This window comes from Trachypithecus francoisi, unplaced genomic scaffold (assembly GCF_009764315.1).
Source record: "Trachypithecus francoisi isolate TF-2019V2 unplaced genomic scaffold, Tfra_2.0 Lachesis_group3, whole genome shotgun sequence".
NCBI lineage: Eukaryota > Metazoa > Chordata > Mammalia > Primates > Cercopithecidae > Trachypithecus > Trachypithecus francoisi.
The window spans coordinates 120,936,769-120,961,971 of record NW_022681468.1 but is presented as its reverse complement, the minus strand read 5'-3'; the positions used below and the strand labels follow the sequence as shown (position 1 = coordinate 120,961,971).

The window sequence follows — 25,203 nt, the reverse complement described above, 5'->3', positions numbered from 1 at the left end:
GTCTCAGCCCTAATCTCCCTGCCAAGCTGAAGTCCCCCTTCCCTGCACCTGGATGGCCCTTGGATCCTTCAAACCAATGAGTCCAAAGCCCAGCTCACCTGAACTTCCAAAGCCTGCCCCCTGTTGCTGGATTTTGCTTTTGTACAAAGGATGCCACAGTCTTCCTAGTCAGCAAGATATGTCCTCAATCATCCTGCAGCCTCTTGCATCTCCAAACTTGCCTCCTTCTGCTCTTGCCCTAGCTCACTCTACTCCAGCTTCCTTGAACATCTCAAGCATGCTCCTACCTCAGGGCCTTTGCACTTGCCATTCCTTCTGCCTGGAATACTCTTTTCTCAGATAACCACGATTCTCTCAGATTCTTCCTTTCCCTCGTGTCTCTAATGACTATCATCCTGTCATGGCGGCCTCCTAGACAGCCTGTATAAAGTTGAGCCCTCAATTCAACCACTGTTCCCAAGCCCACTTACCCTGCTTAATGCTTTTCCATTGCACAGATAACTATCTGACAGATGATGGACAAACTAATCATACGTTTTGCCCCTCCAGAAGAAAACCTCCATCAGAGCAGAGACCTTGCAATTCTATTCACCATTGAATTTCCAGAACCTATAACAGGTACTCAAGAAGTATTAATGGAATGAATGAATGAACTACTGATGTTCATGAAGCACGCCCCTTTCTCGAGCCCCACCCCATAGCTTAGGTGTCCTCTTTGCTCACCTAGACCTCTACAGCCTTCCCCCTTGGCTCCTCACCTCCAGGGTCTCCTCCCTCGATTCCATCCTCCACATGGTAGCCAAATTGATCACCTGAAATTATAACTCTGGTGAGCCACTGTCCTGCTCTAAAACCTCCAATGGCTCCCTATTGCCTCCCAGGTAGTCTTTTCACTCTGCTATTTAGGAACTCCATGGTAAGATCATCACTCTCCCAACTTTGGGCCTTACTTCTCTGCTTTTTGTACCTTCTCTCCAGTCAAATGGGACAGCAACCTTTCTCTAAACGCAGTTTCTTCTTTTCCATCTCTGTACTCTTTCCCATGCTGTTCCCTCCATCAGCTGTACTCTTCTCACCCACGTCTACTCTGAACATTGGAATCCTATCCACCTGGAAGCCTCCTCCACAATCCACTCTCAATCCGCTCCACCCCCGCAGCCTCCTGCTATGTTGGAAATTAACTCTCCCTCCCATGAACACCTGAGATCCTTTCTGTGTGTCCCTCCCTTGGGATTCATCTGAGATCGGGGTTCTGTGAACATACACCTTCTCTTCCAGGTTGGGCAGCACTTGATCGCCCCCCAACCCACTTATGCAAATACACTTAGTGCTGGGCCCTGTGGACACCACAACCTCGCTTTCATGGGGCCAGCAGTGTGTCTGGGGAGGGGCATGGCAGCCCTGGGGCTGAGGCTGCCTCTGCTCTGTGTCCCCTTGGGGCTCACCAGGCCCCTGCCCTGAGGCAGAGAGAGTAGACAGATCTGGGCTCCAGTCTTGCCTCTGCCTCTGACACTTACTAATTATGTCATCATTTGGAGTCTCAGTTGCTTTGCCTGTAAAATGGGGACAAACCTACTTCCCCTACAAGTTGCTCCTGTCTGTACACCTGTACCCAGGGAATTCACCGAGATCTCTTGTTCTTAGAGCCCACCGTGCCCCTCGAGAGTCCCCTTTTGGAGCTCACTGGGGACTGGCAGTCTTCTGCTCCCTGGCGCCCTGGAGGAGAGGAGGAGAAACGTTCTGCCTTGCCGACAGCTGAGGCTTCTCCTCTCTCCAGGGATGAGAGCTTCAGTGAAAAATGGGAAACTTGTGAGGCCCAGCTCTGTTTTTTCTCAGCACCAGGAGGCTTCCTGCTTCAGGGCGCCAAAGGCTCAGAGAGGCCCTCTGCAAACCCTGCATCGGAGCTGCTGGGACATCAAATGGCCTTCCACTGAATTAATAATTTCAATGTAAATGCAATAGAATCATGTGGATTAAATTTCTCCGAAAATACACAAGGGCTTAAAAAGCAGGGGCAGAGAACACTCAGCCCAAGAGGAATTTGTTTTCTCTTTCCTTTTTGTGTGTCTCTGCTAGTGTTGTTATTGTTGCTAAAACCAAGGGATGTGAAAAACTGTTCAAGATGTCTGAAGCGTTGGTGTATGGTCAGCTTTGCTGAGTTTGAGCTCTGAGTTGGGAGTGAGGTGGGCAGAAGGGGAAATGTTAAGAAAATAAAGTGACTGCCCCACCAGATCTGTCCTCTCATCCTCCAGCTGTTTACTGCAGGCCCTTGACATTCAAGGAGGCTCACAGCTGGTAAACGGGGCATATCTCATTGGTGCCTGAGGTGGGAGTCAATGGTGGGTTCTTCCCTGGGGGCAATGCTAGGACCTGGATTTGGGGCCAGGGCTGCGGAGTGATGTTCTTTCTCACTGGAGTCTTTCTGTCCTACACGCTCAGTGGAAACAGCGATCTTCGGGGGATCACAGTCTCCCTGCTAGTGTCCCCTGGGAAACTCTTTCAAACGCAGCTTTCTGGCCTCCCCAACAGGCCCAGGAGATGCAGACCAAGGCACGCAAGCTCTGCCTGAAGTGTTGGAAGCCAGGTCCACACCACAGAGGCAGGAAAAGCCTAGGTCAGAGGGAGCCTCTCCATCAAGTCAGCAGTGGCCTGCAATGACTCAATCCTCGTTTCCTGTTTTACTGATTACAAAATACAATCATGTTTTGGGTATTCTTTGATCTCGCCTAGCTCCCTGGGACAGATATGCTTATTCCTATTTTACACATGGGCAAATAGAGGTTCGGGAAGGTTGGCAGAGGTTCTCCCAAGGTTCTTCCTCCACGTGGCAGAGGCTTCGAACTTCGAACCTTTGTTCCTGTCCTTCCTTTGGGGTACACCCTGGCATGGAGCTGAATCAATACATACCACTGGGGTCATGCTTAATAGTCAGCCGATGTCTCCTAAATGACACTGGCATCAACCTCTCCTTTGCAGGATCAATACCCATAGGGTCCTAGGTCTGAGTCAAATTCTTGGAATGCTGCCCATATGACAGGGAAGATGGGGCCAGAAGAGCAAGCAGGGAGGGGAAAATCAAGTAGGATTTGTGGTGGGGTCCTCACAAGTGGGGACAGAGATTCTAGAAAGGCCCAGTGTGCTTCTGTCCATTCTGGAGGTGGCTCAGTTCTCGGGGTCCCCAAGGCCACCCTTTCTGTTTCTCAGCTTAGTTGTGGCAGTAACATGCTGAGGTTCAGCGGCTGCAGTGGGTGGGACCCTGCCCACCTGGGGCACCATTTCTCTCCCACAATGCTCCAGGCTGCACTCAGATCAACAAAAGCTGCCAGGAGTTGATTCTGTCATATCTTTCTGCTCTTCTATGCCCAACCTCCAAGATCATGTTCAAATGCCCTCTTCCATGGAGCCTTCCCAGAGACCCCAGGCACAGTGATTTCTCCTTTCAGAGTCTGGCTGGGTTTCTGTTGTGAGGAAGATGCTGAGTTGGCTGCTCTTGGGCTGCAGGGAGATGAAGCTGGTGTCCAACTGGGGAGATGGGCCATGGGCCTTAGTGACTCCAACACAAAGTTGAAAGTGGTATGTGTCGTCAGGGAAAAGGCTTGGGGAGGGTAAGGTCATTTTAGGCTAGGAGAAGGGTTCAAAAAGCCTTCAGGGAGAAAGTAGCCTCAAAGATGCATATAATTAATACCAGGTCATATTTGACTTGCATTGGTTTTAAATTATTTCAAGGGTATTAATGTTGCCTCCTTAACTGGTCTGTGACTTATTTGAGAGTGAAACCATGTTTTACTCATACCAGTATTTTGCAGAGTCTAGTAAAATTCATTAACAGAAGCCGAATAAACAAATACTGGTCAAAATAAATTCTGTCTTGGAAAAGTCAGTTCAACTTAATCTTTAACCTTTCATACCATGTAAACAATATGGATGTCATGGGTCTTATGTCTGGGCTGGTTGAAAGAAGCTCAAATCCTTAATTCAGTCTGCCAAAGTAAGTTCTTTGAGCACCTACTAAATGCCGGGAATTACACCCCTGATTTCAGGAAGAAAGATAATGATACAGGCAATTACTATTCAATTTGATAAGTGCTATGAAAAGAGAAACACAGAATTCTATGGGGGCAGCTTATATAATGATGGGAAGGGATGGTCAGAGAAAGTTTCTCAGAGGAAGTGATATCTAAGTTGATAAAAGAATATGAAAGAGGGATTTCAATTCTAGCCATAAACAACTATGTAAACAGCACAAAGTATCTAAAACAACTATTTTCAGGCACTGGACAGCAATCAAAGCAGAGCTCAATACTTGTAGGAAGGGAAATACAGAAGCTGAACACCTCTTCACTCCAGCTTTTCCTCTGAGGGCATTTTCTTTGCTGTGGCATGGGGAAATGGATACAGACAGTAGCAGTCTTGTTGGATGGAGGAAATAGGGATTGAAGTTGGGGCTGCAAAGATGACTAGGATTTGGGAGGAGCAGCGTACTAGAAAAGAGAGAACAACAGAAAAAGAGTCTCAAAAGCTCTGTTGAAAGTTTCCCTCAGATTATTGGCTGACTCCTAAGCTGTGTATGCATAGTGTGATACACTGGAAAATCTACCAGAAAACAGCCAATGGGAGCAGAGATTTTAGAGGATGCCTCCTAGTCTTGGAGGGAGGTGTTGGGGTTCATGCCCAGTCAGAAAGGAGAGACCTTAGTGAATACTCTGGGATTTCATTTGAGACACCAGAAAATCTATGCTCTAAGAGTAAAGACCATATCCTAGGAATAAGGGCAAAACTAGGTTAGACCTATCTATCCTGACCATTAACCAAACCATACCTTGGTAAGATCTAGATGATTTCACCAGTAATTTAGCTATCAGAACAAAACATAGCTTTCTTTAAAGGAAGGTAAAGTAATCTATAGCTTCGATAATGTAACATCCACAATATTCACAATATTTACAAAGTAAGTAAATAATCAGGAAACATTGGATAACCATGAGATAAAATAGTCACTAGAAGCAGATCAGAGATGATCCAGATATTGGAGTTAATCAACCAGGACCTCAAAATAATTATAATTAATGCGTTAAAGAAAATAGAATAAGGGATGGACAAATGGGATCAAGACAGATTATTGTGACAGAATTAGAATCCGTAAAAAAAAAAAAATCCAGTGGAAATTCAGGAGCAAAATAAAATATCTGTAATAAAGAGTATATTGAATGGATTTAGCCACACACTGGATACAGCAGAAAGCTGGATTAGTGACCCTGAAAACAGATGAATAGAGGATATCTAAATTGTTTCATACCAAGAGAAAAATTGAATAAAAAACTGAACGGAAATATAAGAAACATGGCAAGAAGACCTAACATACATACAATTCAAGTTTAGAAAGAAAATGAGAGAAGAAATAAAAGCTGTATTTTTAAAAATGAAGGTAAAGAATTTTCCAAATCTTATTAAAAGCATCAATGCAGATTCAAGAAGATTTGGAAACCACAGGCAGAACAAATACAACAAAACTACATTTGGATTCATCATAGTCAAACTGCTGACATTAAAGGCAAATAAGAAAGCAACCACAGGAAAATGACATATTGCATTCAAAAGAATGATACAACTGATGGCTGACATCTCAACAGAAACTGTAAAGCCAAAAGACAATGGAATGACATTTTAAAATGCAAAGAAAAACTACATAAAAAATACTTCAGAAATTAAGGTGAGATTAAGATCTGTTTAGACAAACAAACAAAAACAAACAGAAAACCCAACTCCCAAGGCTGAAAGAACTATTGTTAGCAGACTTATACCACAAGAAATACTAAGTAGAGCTCTTTGGCTAAAAGAAAATTATCTCAAATGAGAGCACAGAATTATATAAAAGAGATGAAGAACACCAGAAAGGGTAGTTATGTGGAAAAGTAGACATAAATATTAACAACTTAAAGCAACAATAACAATAATGTCTTGTGGAATTTATAACATATGCAAAAAAGGTAAAATATATGACAAAAATAACACAAAGGACAGGACAGGGAACTGGAATCAAACTGTTGTAAAGTTCTTGTGTTACTTACAAAGTGGTAAAAACACTAATTGCAAGTAGATTGTAAATCTGTATTAGAAATGAAAATGGAGATATTACAACTGACACCACAGAGGTATAAGAGACCATTCAAGACTACTATGAACATCTATGCAAACAAACTAGAAAATCTAGAGGAAATGCATAAATTCTTGGAAGCATACAACCATCCTAACTTGAATCCGCAAGAAACAGTAATTTTGAACAGATCAATAACAAGCAGTGAGATTGAATCAGTAATTTAAAATATTGCCAACAAACATCTAAGAATTTAAATTATACAGCATTTCTCTTGACCACCGTGGAATTGAATTAGAAATATAATTGAAAGACAACTAGAAAATCTCCAAATATTTGGAAATTAAAAAACACATTTCTAAGTAACCCATGGTCCAAGGAAGAAATCAAGATGAGAATTAGAAATTACTTTAACCTTAATGATAATGAAAACATCAAAATTTGTAGGATGCAGCTAAAGCAATGTTAGAGGAAATATATATGCATATAGAGCCTTATATGTATATTTCAGAAAAGAAGAAGGGTCAGGAAGTCAACAATTTAAGTAAGAAGCTAGAAAAAGACAATTTCAAAAAATGGAAGAAATAATTAAGAATAGAAACCAATGAAAGAAAAATCAGAGATTCAATAGAGAAAATCAATAAAGCCCAGAGTTGATCCTTAGAAAACATTAACAAAATTAATATACCCATAGCAAGACTGATCAAAAACAAGAGGAACAACACAAATTACCAAAAAAAGAAATGAAAAAGAGGATTTATAGATCTTATAGACATTGAAAAGATAATAGGAGGCTAATATCAATATTTGTGGATAAAATTTGAATGAAATGCACAAATTACTTGAAAAACCCAAGTTACTAAAATTAACAGAAGGAATAGCAAATCTGAATAATCCATTATCTTTAAGAAGTTGAGATCCATTCCAAGATGGCCGAAAAGGAACAGCTCCGGTCCGCAGCTCCCAGCGTGATCGACGCAGAAGACGGGTGATTTCTGCATTTCCAACTGAGCCTTCACTGGTGATATACAGGCAGACAGTGTCTGGAGTGGACCTCCAACAAACTCCAACAGACCTGCAGCTGAGGGACCTGACTGTTAGAAGGAAAACTAACAAACAGAAACGAATAGCGTCAACGTCAACAAAAAGGTCATCTACACCAAAACCCCATCTGTAGGTCACCAACATCAAAGACCAAAGGTAGATAAAATCACAAAGATGGGGAGAAACCAGAACAGAAAAGCTGAAAATTCTAAAAATCAGAGTGCCTCTTCTCCAAAGGATCGCACCTCCTTGCCAGCAATGGAACAAAGCTGGATGGAGAATGACTTTGACGAGTTAACAGAAGTAGGCGTCAGAAGGTCGGTAATAACAAACTTCTCCAAGCTAAAGGAACATGTTCGAATCCATCACAAGGAGGCTAAAAGCCTTGAAAAAAGTTAGATGAATGGCTAACTAGAATAAACAGTGTAGAGAAGACCTTAAATGACCTGATGGACCTGAAAACCATCGCATGAGAACTACGTGACGCATGTGCAAGCTTCAATAGCTGATTCGATCAAGTGGAAGACAGGGTATCAGTGATTAAAGATCAAATTAATGAAATAAAGTGAGAAGACAAGGTTAGAGAAAAAAGAGTAAAAAGAAACAAACAAAGCCTCCAAGAAATATGGGACTATGTGAAAAGACCAAATCTATGTTCAATTGGTGTACCTGAAAGTGGTGGGGAGAATGGAACCAAGTTGGAAAACACTTTTCAGGATATTATCCAGGAGAACTTCCCCAACCTAGCGAGGCAGGCCAACATTCAAATTCAGGAAATACAGAGAACACCATAAAGATACTCCTCGAGAAGAGCAACCCCAAGACATATAATTGTTAGATTCGCCAAGGTTGAAATGAAGGAAAAAATGTTAAGGCAGCCAGAGAGAAAGGTCAAGCTACCCACAAAGGGAAGCCCATCAGACTAACAACGGATCTCTTGGAAGAAACCTTGTAAGCCAGAAGAGAGTGGGGGCCAATATTCAACATTCTTAAAGAAAAGAATTTTAAACCTAGAATTTCATATCCAGCCAAACTAAGCTTCGTAAGTGAAGGAGAAATAAAATCCTTTACAGACAAGCAAATGCTGAGAGATTTTGTCACCACTAGGCCTGCCTTACAAGAGCTCCTGAAGGAAGCACTAAACGTGGAAAGAAACAACTGGTACCAGCCAATGCAAAAACATGTCAAATTGTAAAGACCATCGATATTATGAAGAAACTGCATCAATTAATGGGCAAAATAACCAACTAACATCATAATGACAGGACCAAATTCACACATAACAATATTAACTTTAAGTGTAAATGGGCTAAATGCTCCAATTAAAAGACATAAACTGGCAAATTGGATAAAGAGTCAGGACCCATCCGTGTGCTCTATTCAGGAGACCCATTTCACATGCAAAGAGGCACATAGGCTCAAAATAAAGGGATGGAGGAAGATCTACCAAGCAAATGGAAAAAAAAAAAAAAAAAAAAAAAAGCAGGCATTGAAATCCTAATCTCTGATAAAACAGACTTTAAACCAACAAAGATCAAAAGAGACAAAGAAGGCCATTACATAATGGTAAAGGGATCAATTCAACAAGAAGAGTTAACTATCCTAAACATATATGCACCAAATGCAGGAGCACCCAGATTCATAAAGCAAGTCCTTAGAGACCTACAAAGAGACTTAGATTCCCACACAATAATAATGGGAGACTTTAACACCCCACTGTCAACATTAGATCCATGAGACAAAACGTTAACGAGGATATTCAGGAATTGAACTCAGCTCTGCACCAAGCGGACCTAATAGACATCTACAGAACTCTCCACCCCAAATCAACAGAATATACATTCTTCTCAGCACCAGGTCGCATTTATTCTAAAATTGACCACATAATTGGAAGTAAAGCACTCCTCGGCAAGTATAAAAGAACAGATATCACACCAAACTGTCTCTCAGACCACAGTGCAATCAAATTAGAACTCAGGATTAAGAAACTCACTCAAAACCGCTCAACTACATGGAAACTGAATAACCTGCTCCGGAATGACTACTGGGTAAATAACGAAATGAAGGCAGAAATAAAGATGTTCTTTGAAACCAATGAGAACAAAGACACAACGTAGCGGAATCTCTGGGACACATTTAAAGCAGTGTGTGGAGGAAAACTTATAGCACCAAATGCCCACAAGAGAAAGCAGGAAAGATCTAAAATTGACACCCTAACATCACAATTCAAAGAACTAGAGAAGCAAGAGCAAACACATTCAAAAGCTAGCAGAAGGCAAGAAATAACTAAGATTAGAGCAGAACTGAAAGAGATAGAAACACAAAACACCCTTCAAAAAATCAATGAATCCAGGAGCTGGTTTTTTGAAAAGATCAACAGAACTGATAGACTGCTAGCAAGACTAATGAAGAAGGAAAAAGAGAAGAATCAAATAGATACAGTAAAAAATGATAAAGGGGATATCACCACCGATCCCACAGAAATACAAACTACCATCAGAGAATACTATAAACACCTCTACGCAAATAAACTAGAAAATCTAGAAGAAATGGATAAATTCCTGGACACATACACCTTCCCAAGACTAAACCAGGAAGAAGTTCAATCTCTGAATAGACCAATAACAGGCTCTGAAATTGAGGCAATAATTAATAGCCTACCAACCAAAAAAAGTCCAGGACCAGACGGATTCACAGCTGAATTCTACCAGAGGTACAAAGAGGAGCTGGTACCATTCCTTCTGAAACTATTCCAATCAATAGAAAAAGAGGGAATCCTCCCTAACTCATTTTATGAGGCCAACATCATCCTGATACCAAAGCCTGGCAGAGACATAACGAAAAAAGAGAATTTTAGACCAATATCCCTGATGAACATCTATGCGAAAATCCTCAATAAAATACTGGCAAACCGAATCCAGCAGTACATCAAAAAGCTTATCCACCATGATCAGGTTGGCTTCATCCCTGGGATGCAAGGCTGGTTCAACATACACAAATTAATAAACATAATCCATCACATAAACAGAACCAATGACAAAAACCACATGATTATCTCAATTGATGCAGAAAAGGTCTTTGACAAAATTCAACAGCCCTTCATGCTAAAAACTCTCAATAAACTAGGTATTGATGGAATGTATCTCAAAAATAATAAGAGCTATTTATGACAAACCCACAGCCAATATCATACTGAATGAGCAAAAACTGGAAGCATTCCCTTTGAAAATCAGCACAAGACAAGGATACCCTCTCTCACCACTCCTATTCAACATAGTGTTGGAAGTTCTGACCAGGGCAATCAGGCAAGAGAAAGAAATAAAGGGTATTCAATTAGGAAAAGAGGAAGTCACATTGTCCCTGTTTGCAGGTGACATGATTGTATGTTTAGAAAACCCCATTGTCTCAGCCCAAAATCTCCTCAAGCTGATAAGCAACTTCAGCAAAGTCTCAGGATACAAAAATCAATGTGCAAAAATCACAAGCATTCCTCAACACCAATAACAGACAAACAGAGAGCCAAATCATGAGTGAACTCTCATTCACAATTGCTACAAAGAGAATAAAATACCTAGGAATCCAACTTACAAGGGATGTGAGGGACCTCTTCAAGGAGAACTACAAACCACCACTCAGTGAAATAAAAGAGGACACAAACAAATGGAAGAACATTCCATGCTCATGGATAGGAAGAATCAATATTGTGAAAATGGCCATACTGCCCAAGGTAATTTATAGACTCAATGCCTTCCCCATCAAGCTACCAATGACTTTCTTCACAGAATTGGAAAAAAAAACTACTTTAAAGTTCATATGGAACCAAAAAAGAGCCTGCATTGCCAAGACAATCCTAAGCAAAAAGAACAAAGGGAGGCATCATGCCACCTGACTTCAAACTATACTACAAGGTTACAGTAACCAAAACAGCATGGTACTGGTACCAAAACAGATATATAGACCAATGGAACAGAACAGAGACCTCAGAAATAACACCACACATCTACAACCATCTGATCTTTGACAAACCTGACAAAAACAAGAAATGGGGAAAGGATTCCTAGCCATATGTAGAAAACTGAAACTGGATCCCTTCCTTACACCTTATAAAAAATCAATTCAAGATGGATTGAAGACTTAAATGTTAGACCTAAAACCTTAAAAATCCTATAGGAAAACCTAAGCAATACCATTCAGGACATAGGTATGGGCAAGGACTTCATGACTAAAACACCAAAAGCAATGGCAACAAAAGCCAAAATAGAAAAATGGGATCAATCAAACTAAAGAGCTTCCACACAGCAAAAGAAACTGCCATCAGAGTGAACAGGCAACCTACAGAATGGGAGAAAATTTTTGCAAGCTACCCATCTGACAAAGGGATAATGTCCAGAATCTACAAAGAACTCAAACAAATTTACAAGAATAAACCAACCCCATCAAAAAGTGGGCAAAGGATATGAACAGACACTTCTCAAAAGAAGACATCTATGCAGCCAATAGACACATGAAAAAATGCTAATCATCACTGGTCATCAGTGAAATGCAAATCAAAACCACAATGAGATACCACCTCACGCCAGTTAGAATGGCAATCAACAGATGCTGGAGAGGATGTGGAGAAATAGGAACGCTTTTACACTGTCGGTGGGAGTGTAAATTTGTTCAACCATTGTGGAAAACAATGTGGAAGACAATTGTGGAAGATCCTCAAGGATCTAGAACTAGAAATACCATTTGACCCAGTGATCCCGTTACTGGGTGTATACCCAAAGGATTATAAATCATGCTGCTATAAAGACACATGCACACATTTGTTTATTGTGGCACTATTCACAATAGCAAAGACTTGGAACCAACCCAAATGTCCATCAATGATAGACTGGATTAAGAAAATGTGGCACATATACACCATGGAATGCTATGCAGTCATAATAAAGGATGAGTTCATGTCTTTTGCAGGAACATGGATGAAGCTGGAAACCATTATTCTCAGCAAACTATCACAAGGACAGAAAACCAAACACCACATGTTCTCATTCATAGGTGGGAATTGAACAATGAGATCACTTGGACTTATGGCGGGGAACATCACACACTGGGGCCTGTTGTGGGGTGGGGGCCTGGGGGAGGGATAGCATTAGGAGAAATACTTAATGCAAATGATGGGTCGATGGGTGCAGCAAACCAACATGGCACATGTATACCTGTATATCAAACCTGCACGTTGTGCACATGTACTCCAGAACTTGAAGTATAATAATAATAATAAAAGAAGTTGAATCTAAGATGAAAAACCTTCCCACAAAACAAACCTAGATGCTGTACTAGTGGATTATCCTAAACATTTAAAGAAGCAATAATACAGATCTTATGTTCTACCAGAGAATAGAAAAAAAATGAAAACATTTCTTAGCACGTTTTATGAGCTCTGAATAACTGTAATACAAAAACTTGATAAGAGCATTTGCAAAAAGAAAATTTACAGGTCAATATATCTCATGAAATAAAACAGATACAAATACCCCAACAGAAACAAAATTCCTGAGAATATATACATACGAGAATACAGGGTGACTAAATGAGGTTTATCCCAGGAATGCAAGTTTGGTTTAATAGTTAAGAAAAAAGAAATCAATCCAATCAATCAATCAATCAATGTAATTAACCATATTAATAGAATGAAGGAGAACCTTTTGTCAGGTGTTGCAGAAAAATCATCTGATAAAATTCAGCACCTATTCACAATTTTTTAAAAAACCAACCTCAGAAAGCTATGAATAGAAAACAACTTCTTTAATCTAGAGGTAACTACAACAAGTAAATGAACAAATTAGAACTAACATCTTATTTAATTATGAAATATTGGAAAAATTCACTATCATAGCAGAAATAAGATAAGAATGTTCAGTATCACCACTTCTTTTTGACCTTACACTGAAGATCCTAACCAGTGCAATTAGAAAAATAAAGGTAGGGCCGGGCGCGGTGGCTCAAGCCTGTAATCCCAGCACTTTGGGAGGCCGAGACGGGCGGATCACGAGGTCAGGAGATCGAGACCATCCTGGCTAACACGGTGAAACCCCGTCTCTACTAAAAATACAAAAAAAACTAGCCGGGCGAGGTGGCGGGCGCCTGTAGTCCCAGCTACTCGGGAGGCTGAGGCAGGAGAATGGCGTAAACCCGGGAGGCGGAGCTTGCAGTGAGCTGAGATCTGGCCACTGCACTCCAGTCCGGGCGACAGAGCGAGACTCCGCCTCAAAAAAAAAAAAAAAAAAAAATAAAGGTAGGAAAATTGGAAAAGAATAAACAAAACTGTAATTATTTCAGATGATCTGACTATATACGTAGAAAATCCAAAGGAATCCAAAAGCGAGTTATTAGAAATAATAAATCACTTTAGTAAAGTTGCTGGATGTATTGTAAATATACAAAAATCAATTGTATTTTTATATACTAGTAAAAAAGATTGAAAAATGAAATAAGAATATTTCATTTTTAACAGTATAAAATATAAATATATAATATATAATAGTGTAAAATACAAATATAAATATATTTTATATTAAATATAACACATTTATTATAATATGATTTATATTAAATATAATATAAATATAAGTATAAATATTTTTATAGTATAAAATGAATAGTATAAAATGAAATAAAAATTTTATTTCTAATAGCATAAATGCAAATATGAAAATAAAAATATTTATATTAAAAATATATTTATTATAATATAATTTATATTAAATATAAGTATAACTATAATCATAGTATAAAATGAAATGAATAGTATAAAATGAAATAAGAATAGTTTATTTTTAATAGTATAAAATATAAATATATTTTATATTTTATTAATGCAATAAGAGATAAGTAAAACTTATACTGAATATTTCAAAACATTATTAAGATTTCATTTTCTCCTAAATTTATCCATAAAATTGAATATATAAATTCAGTATAACTCCCATAAAAATCTCAGCAAATTTTGTTGGAGAAAAACTGACAAGCTGACTTAAAACTTTATGTGGAAACATAAAGGATCTATCATAGCTAAAATAATCTTGTCAAAGAAAAACAGCCCCATTAAAAAAAAAACAAAGGACATGAACAGACACTTCTTAAAAGAAGACATACAAGCTGCCAAGAAACATGGAAAAATGCTCCACATCACTAACCATCAGAGAAATGCAAATGAAAGCCACAGTGAGCTATCATCTCACACCAGTCAGAATGGCTATTATTAAAATGCCCCAAAGTAACAGTTGTTGGCAAGGCTGTAGAGTAAAGGACGTGCTTATACACCATTGGAGGGAATGTTAATTAGTTCAGAGTTTGGAGATTTCTCAGAGAACTAAAACTAGAATTACTATTTGACCCAGCAATCCCAATTACTGGGTCTATTACCCAAAAGAAGATAAATCATTTACCAAAAGCACATGCACTTGTATGTTTATCATAGCACCATTCACAACAGCAAAGACATGGAATCAACCTAGGTGCCCATTAGTGGTGGACTGGATAAAGAAACTGTGGTGCGTATACACCATGGAATACTACACAACCATGAAAAAGAATGAAATCATGTCCTTTGCAGCAACATGGATGCGATTATTCTAAGCAAATTAACACAGAAACATAAAACCTAATATGGTGTGTTGTCACTATTATAAGTGGGAGCTAAACACTGGGTACACATGGACATAAAGAAGGGAACAATAGACACTGAGGACCACTAGAGTGGAGAGGGAGGGAGGGAACAAGACTTGAAAAACTACCTATTGAGTAGCTCACTACCTGGGTGATAGGATCACTTGTACCCCAAACCTCCGCACAATGCAATATACCCTTGTAACAAATCTGCACATGTACCCCCTGAATCTAAAATAAAAGTTGAAATAAAAAAGAAGAGAAAACCAAATACAGAGAATTCACACTACCTGACTTCGAGACTTATTTTAAAGCTGCAGTAACCAAAGCAGCTTTTTGTTTGCTCAAATTTAGATAACTAGACAAATGGAATAAAATAGAGTCAAGAAACAGGCCCATATATCTACGGTCACTTGATTTTCAACAAAGATGACACTAGAATTCAATGGGGAAATTAGTCTTTAACAAATTGTGCCAAATCAATTGGTCATCCATATGAAAAAAAGAAAACAAAAACCTCTGACCTTTATCTCACACCTTACACAAACATTAACTTGGGATGAATCACTGACCTAAACAACAAAGCAAAAACATCAAACTTCTAGAAGAAAACAGAGAAGAATATCTTCATGATACGCGGAGAGGTGAAGATTTCTTAAACGGGACACACTAAAAGCACTAACCATAACAAATATTGATAAATTAGATTTTATTAAAGTTAAGAACTTTTGTTTATCAAAAGATGCCATTAAGAGAATGAATATATATATATATATTTTAAAGGCCTTTAATCAATAAGAAAAAGACACACAACACAATCTTTAAAATGGGCAAAAGACCTGCTACAGCATTTCACAAAAGGGGATACAAAAATGGCCATTAAATTTATGAAAAGTTCCTCAACATCATTAGTAAATAGCGAAATGCAAATTAAACCCACCGTGAGATACCACTACACACAACTAGAATGACTAAAATTAAAATGACTGATAATGTCATGTGTTAGTGAGGACACGTCACAACCAGAAAGCTCTTATTTTACTAGAGAGAGTTTAAATTGGTAAACCACTTTGAAAAAAATGCCTGGCAGGTCCTACTAAAAAGTTAAACATAACTACCCTTCAACTCAGCAATTCTATCCCTGAGTAAAAACCCCACAAAAGTGAGCACATATGCCCATTGAAAGACACGTACATGAATGCCAATAGCAGCATTATCTGAAATAGCCCAAAATGGAAACAATCCAAATACAGTAAAGTAAACACTAAACTTAAATACATTGTGGTAGATTAATACAGTGGAATACTGCTTATCAATGGAAGCATGAAGTATGGTTCATTTAACAACATGTTAAACCTCACAGGCATAATGTTGAGTGAAAGAGGTCAGATACAAATGAGCACCTACTGCATGATTTCTCCTCTATGAAGTTCAAAACTAATCTGTGGAGATAGGAGTCAGCATGGGGGTCCCTGGAGGGGCACTGACTGGGTGGGGTGAGTGGGCACCACCTTCTGGGAAGCTGGAAATGGTGTATATCTCTGGGAGGTGATTGCCTAGTAGTATATCACATGGAAGCTCATTAAGCCATACACTCAAGATGCCTACACTTTATTGTATGTATGTTATACCTCAGTAGAAAGATAATAAGTAAGATATTTCTTTACAAAAAGCAAAAAGAATATGAGAGAATTAGCCAGATGGTGGTGGGGTGAGCAGAAAAGTCAGGAGAGGGCGTCGCAGAAGGGAAGAGCATGTTTGAAGAAGATCTGGGGAAACAGCAATGCTGCGATCGTGCCATGTGGCTGGAGCGTTGAGCACAGGTAAGGGGGTGAGGGAGGCACAGGAAGGGAGAGAGGCTGGGGAGGGTAGACAGGCCAGAGTGGGAAGAGGGCAGCATAGAACATTGATCACCAGTGTTCATGTGATCTCTTGACTATGCAAGGGCTTCTAAAAGGGCCATGCAGAGGCCTGGCCCTTTCCATCCCAGGAAGGATGGCCTTCTGCCAGCTAAAAACCAAGTGGGGAGGAGGATGACTAACCATAAATGTGGTGAGAGATCTTATTGGGGTGATAAAAATATTCTAGAACTGATTCATGGTGATGGCCTCATAACATGGTAAATTTTCTTAAAAAAAATCATCGACTTGGACACTTGAAATGAGTGAATTAGGTGATAAAATATGTTGAAATAAAGTTATTTTTAAAATTGGAGGTGAATCCTTTCTTCCTCCTGATTGCCCCTGCTCTGGAGGGCTCTCGGGGATCTTTCCCACCCTCTCCCTCCACTTGGTCTGGCTCTCCCTCCCCTTTGCCCCATTGTTGCCTGGGTTTCAGCTAGAGAGCACACTCACACCCACCCTCTCGGAGACACCCCCAGCAGTTCTCCAGGTAGACAGGACCAGGGGCTAACAATTGGTCCCCAGGTGGCTGCTACCTGCGCTGTCACATAACCCAGAGAAGGAGGGCTCGTTCATTCCCTTTTCACAGATGAGAAGACAGAGGGCTTGAGAAATTGAACACTCCAGCTTTCATAGTCAGGAGCAGAGCCTGTGCAGCCTCTGACCTGCTGGGACAGAGTCAAGTCACTGGAAATGTCAGTCTCCATGTGAGGGCCGGTGGGGCAGCCACGGGGCAGGATGGAGGGGCTAGGTGTGGAATGGTACAGGGCTGGCTGTGGGCGGCCACCCTCACTCACCACTTCTTGCCACTGATATCATGCTGCTGCACTGTGTAGCCAAAGAAGGCGGTCCTGGAGCCAGGGATGACCCGGGGCTTCCTGGTGTCCATGTTGAAGGTGTCCGTGAACCCTGAGGCAGGGGGAGAGGAGAGGAGAAGAGAGGAGAAGCAGGGGAGTCAGACAGGCAGAGGTGTAGGCCTTGGGCTGTGTCAGGACCCACTGGCAGGTCATGAACCGTGGAGGGTCTTGGCTGTGGGGTGAGCATGTTTCCCCATCTTGGGGAGCCCCTGTATGAGATGGCTGACATAGTCTCTGCCTGGAAGGGCCCACAGTCTGATGCGAGAGATTCCACCCCTGTCCTGGGGGAGCCTGATACGGTTTCATTGTGCATCCCTTCCAAATCTCATGCTGAAACAGGATTCCCAATGTTGGAGGTAGGGCGTGGTGGGAGGTGTTTGGGTCATGGGGGCCGATCCCTCATGAATTGCTTGGTGCCATCCCCTTGGTGATGAGTGAGTTCTCACTCTGAGTTCTCACAGACCTCGGTGTTTAAGAGTGTGGGGCCTCCCCACTCTCTTTCTTGCTCCCACTCTTGCATGTGACATGCTGGCTCCCCTCTGCCTTCCACCATGATTGGAAGCTCCCTGAGGCCCTCATTAGAAGCAGATGCTGGCACCATGATTCCTGTACAGTCTGCAGAACGGTGAGCCAAAATAAACCTCTTTCCTTTACTTTCTTTCTTTCCCTCCCTGCCCTCCCTGAGACAGAGTCTCACTCTGTGGTCCAGGCTGGAGCACAGTGGCTCGGTCTTGGCTCATTGCAACTTCCTCCTCCTGGGTTCAAGCGATTCTTGTGCCTCAGCCTCCCAAGGAGCTGGGACTACAGGGACACGCCATCGTGCCTGGTTGATCTTTATATATATTTTTTACTAGAGACAGGGTTTCACCGTGTTAGCCGGGCTACTGTTTTCTTTATAAATTACTCAGTCTCAGATATTCCTGTATAGCCCCACAAAGAAAGGCCTAATACAGACCCTGTACATGGATAGGGGAGGCATAAAACCTGTTCTCAAAGAGACCCAGTCTGAATGGAAGACCTGTCCTTCCCCTAGGGAATTCCCGATTCTACCAGGGAGAGACAGTTGCCCTCCTTCTCCATCACTCCTTCCTCCCACCTGCTGCTTCCGGCTTTTGTTAGTTTCTTCTTTTTTATCCCGTTCATTTTCTTCCTCTCTCCTGTTCTCCCTTCTCTTCCCTCCTCCTCCCCTCATTACCCCCTCTCCTATCTGCTGAAGAGTCAGGGAACTGACATCCCCCTTCCCCTGCAAGCCTGAGGTCCCAGTGGCCATGGGCTCCAGCACTGGGCTCCCCACTTCCCTCTGAACCAGTTGGTGAAGCTCCATCTGGCTTTGGCAGGGGCTACTTTTTGGCCGGGGCAACTGAAGCGAGCACAGAGAAAGCCCCATGACCCTTTTGCCCTGCCCCAAGGGTCGCCCCTGTTTGTTTAAGTCACCTGTCAATTAACTAATTCACTAATTCCTCCTGGCGGGAAGCCTGTGTTAAGCCAAATGCTTTATCCCTTTGGGCAAATCACAAGAAATAACAAAATAACAACTCACATCTGTATAATACTTTTGGTTTCTGGGCCTCCTCACATCTGCCATCATTTACTGTCACAGGACCTTGGAGAATGAGTGCGCATCATCCTCACTTGGCAGATGCAGTTGGTACAGCACCAGAGAGGTTAAGAGGTTTGTCCAGGGGTGCACAGCAGGCCAGTGGTAGCATCAGACCTAGTACCTCAGACACCTACTCTGTGACGCCTCGCCACCACAAGGCATTTTCAGGGCACATCTGGCCTTGATACCCATCCAAACTTGGGACCCATTAAATTTGAGGGGTGGGATCTTGCCACGAGTCAAAACTTTTAGATAAGTGAAAATGAATTAGCAGAACAGACTTTTATCATTGTGGCCCCTTTCACATGTAGGGTACTTATTAAGTTGCAAAGACCATTCACATGTATGTTATCATTCGATCTCTGTGACAACCCTGTCAGGTGGGCAGCAAAGGGAAAACAGAGGGTCAGAGACGTTAACTGACCTGCCCAAGGACCCAAGCCCATTGGTTAGGGCCTCTGAATTTGAGGGTTGGGCCCGCACACGAGTGCCCCACTCTCCTTCCCCCTGGGCACTGACCCCCTGCTCAGTATTCAAGGGTGAAGCCCTGGGGCACTTATTTGAATAAGGCCTATCGTACAAGTTCCATCATTAGAGTCATAGAATTAAGGGCCCCAGAGGTAAAACTGAGGAACCTTCAAGCAGGGATGTTAGATACGTGTTGTCTTATTGAGCATATGCCAATTGATCGTGGACACTTCTGGAGCACTGAGTTAGGAAAGATTCTGAGGTCAAGCCTGGGCTCAGCAGGCAAGAGGAGTGTAACTGATAGCAGTACCTGCTACGGGTTCAGGGGAAGACAGTGGCGGCAAGTGACTATGTAGCTGTCAACTCTGTCTTCATGATTCCTAATCTGCCACATGGATTTAGTGTCATGGCCCTGGAGTAGCGGTTGGGGAAGAAGAGTATGTGGACCCGTTAGTGCTTTGTTTACAAAGCCCATGGCATAAATAAACTTATCAGCCTGGTTAGCAGCAGGCGGCCTTGGAGAAGAGGACTCTGTTCAGGTAAACACAGGATCCTGAAGAACACACGTCCCTGGCCAGTGAAGGCATATCACAGAGGAAAGAGAGAGAGACACCAGTGTCACCTGTGCAGAGCTGGGAGCCTGGTGGGCACAGGGGGGGTTACAAAAGTAGTGTTGCAGTGGCAGAGAGAAACTTACCCTCTCTCCAAATCTGTCTCAGGAATGAACACACACATATGCACACATGCACACACACACTCAGGTATACATGTATGCATGCATGTACACACACAGACACACATATGCACAGACCACATACACCCTGATTGTGGACGGCCCTTTGCCTGGCTTCCTGGTGCCCACTAGAGACTAGGACTTCCCCTTCCTGCATCTGACCCAGCAGGAAGAGGAAAGTATGTTCTAGCTGTCAGGAAATCCAGACCACCTACCATTTCCAGGCCTCCAGAGGGGTGAGGGCCAGTGAAGCTGAAGCCACAGATTGTGTCTTTGGGGCCTTGTCCACCCCATGCCCTCTATCAGTGCTTCTTGTGCAACCATGGCCAGAGGGACCCTTCCAAGACCTGTGAGATCCCATCACCTCTCAGCTCCACCCCCTCTATCAATGAGTTTTCCACCCCATCAAAGCCAAGGCCAAACTCCTCATTACAAGGCCCTCCATGATCTCACCCCATTCACTCTGCCCCACTAATTTCTACCCTCTCCTCCTCCTCTGCTCCAGTCACACTGACCCTCTTGCTGTCCTTCCAACGTCAGACTCGTTCTCTTCTCAGCGTCTTTGCCATGGCTGTTCCCTCTTCCTGGAATGCTCTTCCTCCCATACCTGCAAGGCTCCCTCCAGTCTTAGAATCTCTATTTCAATGCCATCTTGTCCATCACCAGGCCACCACAACACCCCGGAGATTCCTTCCTGTGCCCCATTTTTCCTCATAGCACTTATCACAAACACACGACATTTATTTGTTTATTGCCACGTGGCTGATATTTAGAATATTCCTATAGTCTCTAAGTGCCATGGGACTCTGCTGTGTCCTCACTGCTGTATCCTCAGTGCCTTGAATGAAGGTCCAGCTCATAGATATTGGTTGACTGGACAGTTAGAGACCAGGCCCTCATTTGTCTGGGACAATCTCTCCCCTCAGTGAGGAAAAGGAGAAAGGAACGAATGATGAGCACTGATATACTCCAGGTATGATTCTAGGCATCTAACCATGAGTTTTACATGAATCAATTAAATCTCACACCAACCCTGTGAGACAGATATGATCACACCTCTGGGATATTACATAGTTTTCCCCAAATCACTCAATTGGGGACAGATTAGCTGGAAAAATGACCACATATCTTGGGGTGCCGGGGTGATGTGTTCTCTTCCCTCCCTAGATCAGCCTTTCATAAGAAGCACTCACTGGAGAGAAGGGAAGATTCCTTTCAGAGAAGAGGGTCTCTGCTTCTTGCCCTGGGTCCCACTGCCTCTGCCTTTGGGTTCCAGTTGGGAGACGCAATGGGAGGGAAAACCAGCCACCCGTATTCCATCCTGCAGCCAAAGTGAGGTGCCCAGTGAGGGGGTGGTGGGGATCCAGGGGGAGGTGGGACTAGTCCTAGACAGAGCCCCAACCTCACTGGGGACAGGATTAGTGAAATCTGGCCCCAAGGAAGAGGCATTAAATTACAAAGTGCTGGTTTCTTCCCCAGAGACAACTTGGCATTTGCTTCTGACCAAACCAAACCAACCAGAGAGTGGATTTCCTAAAAATGATGTCAGTCAAGTCCATCTCTCTGACCTCGGCTCCTGACAAGATCTCTGGCCTCCTCCTTTTATGGTAGATGGGTTTCATGTTTGGGGAAAGTACTTTTCTCAGAGATTGACGACTGCCAAATACCAACAAGATAAAATAAAGTTGTTTTGATGGGAACGAACAGGCCGATTCCAGAGATGTTGGGAGCCTGGTTGGGCAACTTGCCACTGTTCTGCCCTTGATATTGATGACAGAGGGGGAAAAAACCACAATTCCTGGGCTGCTGTCCTGTGGGCCATGGTCAAAGTTACGTCAGCTGTTGCTCCCTTTCTCAGAATCTTGTCTGTCTTTCAAAAAAAGCATCAGTCCCGTCTCAAGAAGGGACAAAAATAACATCAAGCCAGAGCATCACTTGGGGCTCACAGTTCTCAAAGCCACTCCACTCCCTGCAGGTTAAGGTGGAGGCCAGGTGGGGCAGTCCCGGTCCCAGGTGCTGAGGGCTGCTGGCCAGCATACGGCTAAGGCCATTCAACAGCTCAGCAGGGAGAGTTCGCTCCAGCTTAAGGAGTGTCTGCTGTGCTGTTCCATTTCCCTGCCTCTCCTCCTCCTCCCAAATAGCTTCCCAGGGATCTTGGGAGAAAGTCCAAAATGTTCCATGTGGCCCCATGGCCCTCAGCCTCTCCCCAGTCTTGTCTTGTGGGAGTTTTCCTCTGGGTTCCTTTTCTGCTCCCTCAGATGCACCTTGCTTCCTCTGCCTCAGGGCCTCTGCCTGTGCCATTTCCTCTGCCTGAGCCTCTCTAATGAGCTTCCCATCACCTTCAAACCCCAGCATAACTGCATGTCCTCCCCTGGCCTCCCCTGAGAAGCTTCTCTGATACACTGATTACATCAGGTCTTGCTTAAGATCTCATCACCCCTATGCCTTACTAATGGGTGACTGGTGACCTCTCCTTTTCTTATCACATTTAGTAATTCCACTCCATGGATTTGACTATCTGATTACTCCTGTCTCCCGCATCAGGACTCAGGCTCCATGAGGGCAGGATAGGGTCTGTTCACTACTCATTGTTGGGTCTAGCACTTAGCACAGGGGACGAGTGGAGAGCAAAACAAGAAGAGAGATGGGCCCTACCAGCTTGAGAGAGTGGCTCACAGGAAGCACGTGGAGTGCAAGTGTGCCCTGCAAGCAGATGTCATGGTTGTTAGAGAGAAGGACCATGTGGGCTGGGTGCTCAGGAAGCTTCTGGAGGTGTGATTCTGGCCTTCAAGGGCCATGTGGAGGAATAGGTGAAGTGGCCCAAAGGTGTTCCTGGTGCAAATGTGGAGCCAGGGAAAGGAAGAGAACAGCCTACTTGGGTAGAGTGTCAGGAATTGCCCGGCTCCCTCTGCCATCCTGCCAGGCTCCTTGAGAGTCAGGCCAGACATGAAGAGAGGATGGGCTTTCAGTTCTGGGAGAACTTGGTTAGAAGCCTGGCTCTAGCACTCATTCATAAGTGGGTGACCCTGGGGAGTTACTCTCCCTTTCTGGTTCTCAGTTTACTCATCTATAAAATAGGAATAAAAATATCTATCCGGAAAAGTGGTTGGCAAGACTAAACGGAGTAGCAAACCTCTGGCACTGCCTGGTGTGGGGAAGATATTCAATACTTCTTGGTTGAATTGAACTGGATCAAGATGCCCTGTTTCCTGAGCTGGCCTCAGTGCTTTTGCCCATGCTGTTCACCTTGCCTGGAAGGCCTTTCTTCCCTTTGTCCTACACTTTCAAGGCCCACCTCTGATGACACCTCTGCTACAAAGTGATCCTTCCTCTGGGGCCCTCAGCATGGGCTGCTCATAGCTCTGTTACTCCCTGCCCTGCATAACAGCTGCCTTCCCACCTGCCTTGCTCTCTTAGGTTATATGCTATTCAAGGCCACATCCATGAATGGCTTTTATGTTTGGCCAGTGCCCAAAAGATGCAGATAGACTTGCCTACTGGATTTCTCACCTTCTGAGAATCTGTTTTCAGAATCACTACCTGTTGGCTCCTCCTGCCTTAGTTTACCTCCTAGCTCCCTGATTTAGGTACTGATAGTAGGTACTGATAGGTAGTACTGATACTCTACCTATCGGTACTACCTGATTAGGCAGGTACTGATAGTTCCCTACCACTTAGATAACAATAATGAAAATAATTGTGTACATGCACAAAGCTCTTACTATGTACCAAGCTCTATTCTGAATGTATTTCATGCTTATAACAACCTTTTGGAGTAAGTATGCTATCATTCTCATTTTAAAGATGAGGAAATTGAGGCACAAAGAAAGTCAGCAACTGGCCAAGGTCATACAGCTAGGAAGTGGCCGGGATGACTTTGAGGCCTCATGGGTCCTGTGCCATCCAGCCCATCACCATCAGGTCTTCCTTTTCCCTTTGAGTCACCCACTGTTTCTTGAGTCCTCCCTGGAGTGGCCTCAGCCAGGCTTGTCCCCTCCTACACACCTCTTCTTCTTCAGACTCATCCATCCCAGCCACATGCTCTAAGATCCTGCTCAATACAGAACTGACTAGTGACTTCCGGATCACAACAAGTGGAGTATAGCAGACCTGGTATACCAGAAGGATGGGGCCAGAGTCCCAAGGGCCTTGAAAGTCTGCATGAAGCACCAGGCTGGAGCTGACGGCCAGAGGAAGCCGCTCTGTGGAACCTAAGCGTGAACACCTCCCAGCAGCCTCCCCACAGCCCTGCCCCAGGCCTCCGCTGGTTCTTTGGGCTCCTTTCCATATTGCAGATGCACCTGTGTAAGCAAGAGCTTTCATTTTCCTTGGACGGAGGGTGCTGGGATGGGGTGAGGGAGGCGGGGTTTATCACTAAGAATCTCTGGTATTATCTTCCTCTTCCAGTTTTACTTGGGCCCCAAGAATCTTCACATCTAAAAGCAAATCACAGACAGGGAGAGGAGGAGGGATAAAAGACCATAAGCTGGCCTAAGCAAAAAGATGTGGCAAAGTGAACTTCTTGCTGCTATGGGGGAAGAAAACAACCGATTCGAAAGTGAGGAAGTAATGAGCTTCAGATGGCTGACTGTTCCACATCCTCTGCATTACTGCCCCTTTTGCCCCAGCGAGTAGGGAACATGTGGGGGTTCTTGCTCTGCTGTCAGCCAGCCTTCCCTTCTGCCCAAGGACATCATTTCAAAGAGGCATCTAGAAAGGCAATGCTAGGTTTGGGAGCATTGCTGGAGGCCCAAGGACCCTAGTCTAGCCTCCTGTAATAGGCACTAGTGAGACAGAGCAAGGGAGGGATGAGGGGATGTGGTCCCCACATCAGAGAAGTTTCTAGCTAG

The 25,203-nt window shown here is 43.1% G+C and overlaps 1 protein-coding gene across 2 annotated transcripts in view; it reads right to left on the bottom strand.

Moving 5' to 3' along the window:
* The window catches only part of ITGA11 (integrin subunit alpha 11), a 133,875-nt gene that overhangs the window by 86,928 nt on the left and 21,744 nt on the right, over window positions 1–25,203 (bottom strand). For both annotated transcript variants that reach the window (XM_033189606.1, XM_033189607.1), the window contains exon 2: window positions 17,493–17,604. In XM_033189606.1, the coding sequence (XP_033045497.1) occupies window positions 17,493–17,604 (112 nt within the window). The remainder of the gene's footprint in view (window positions 1–17,492; window positions 17,605–25,203) is intronic.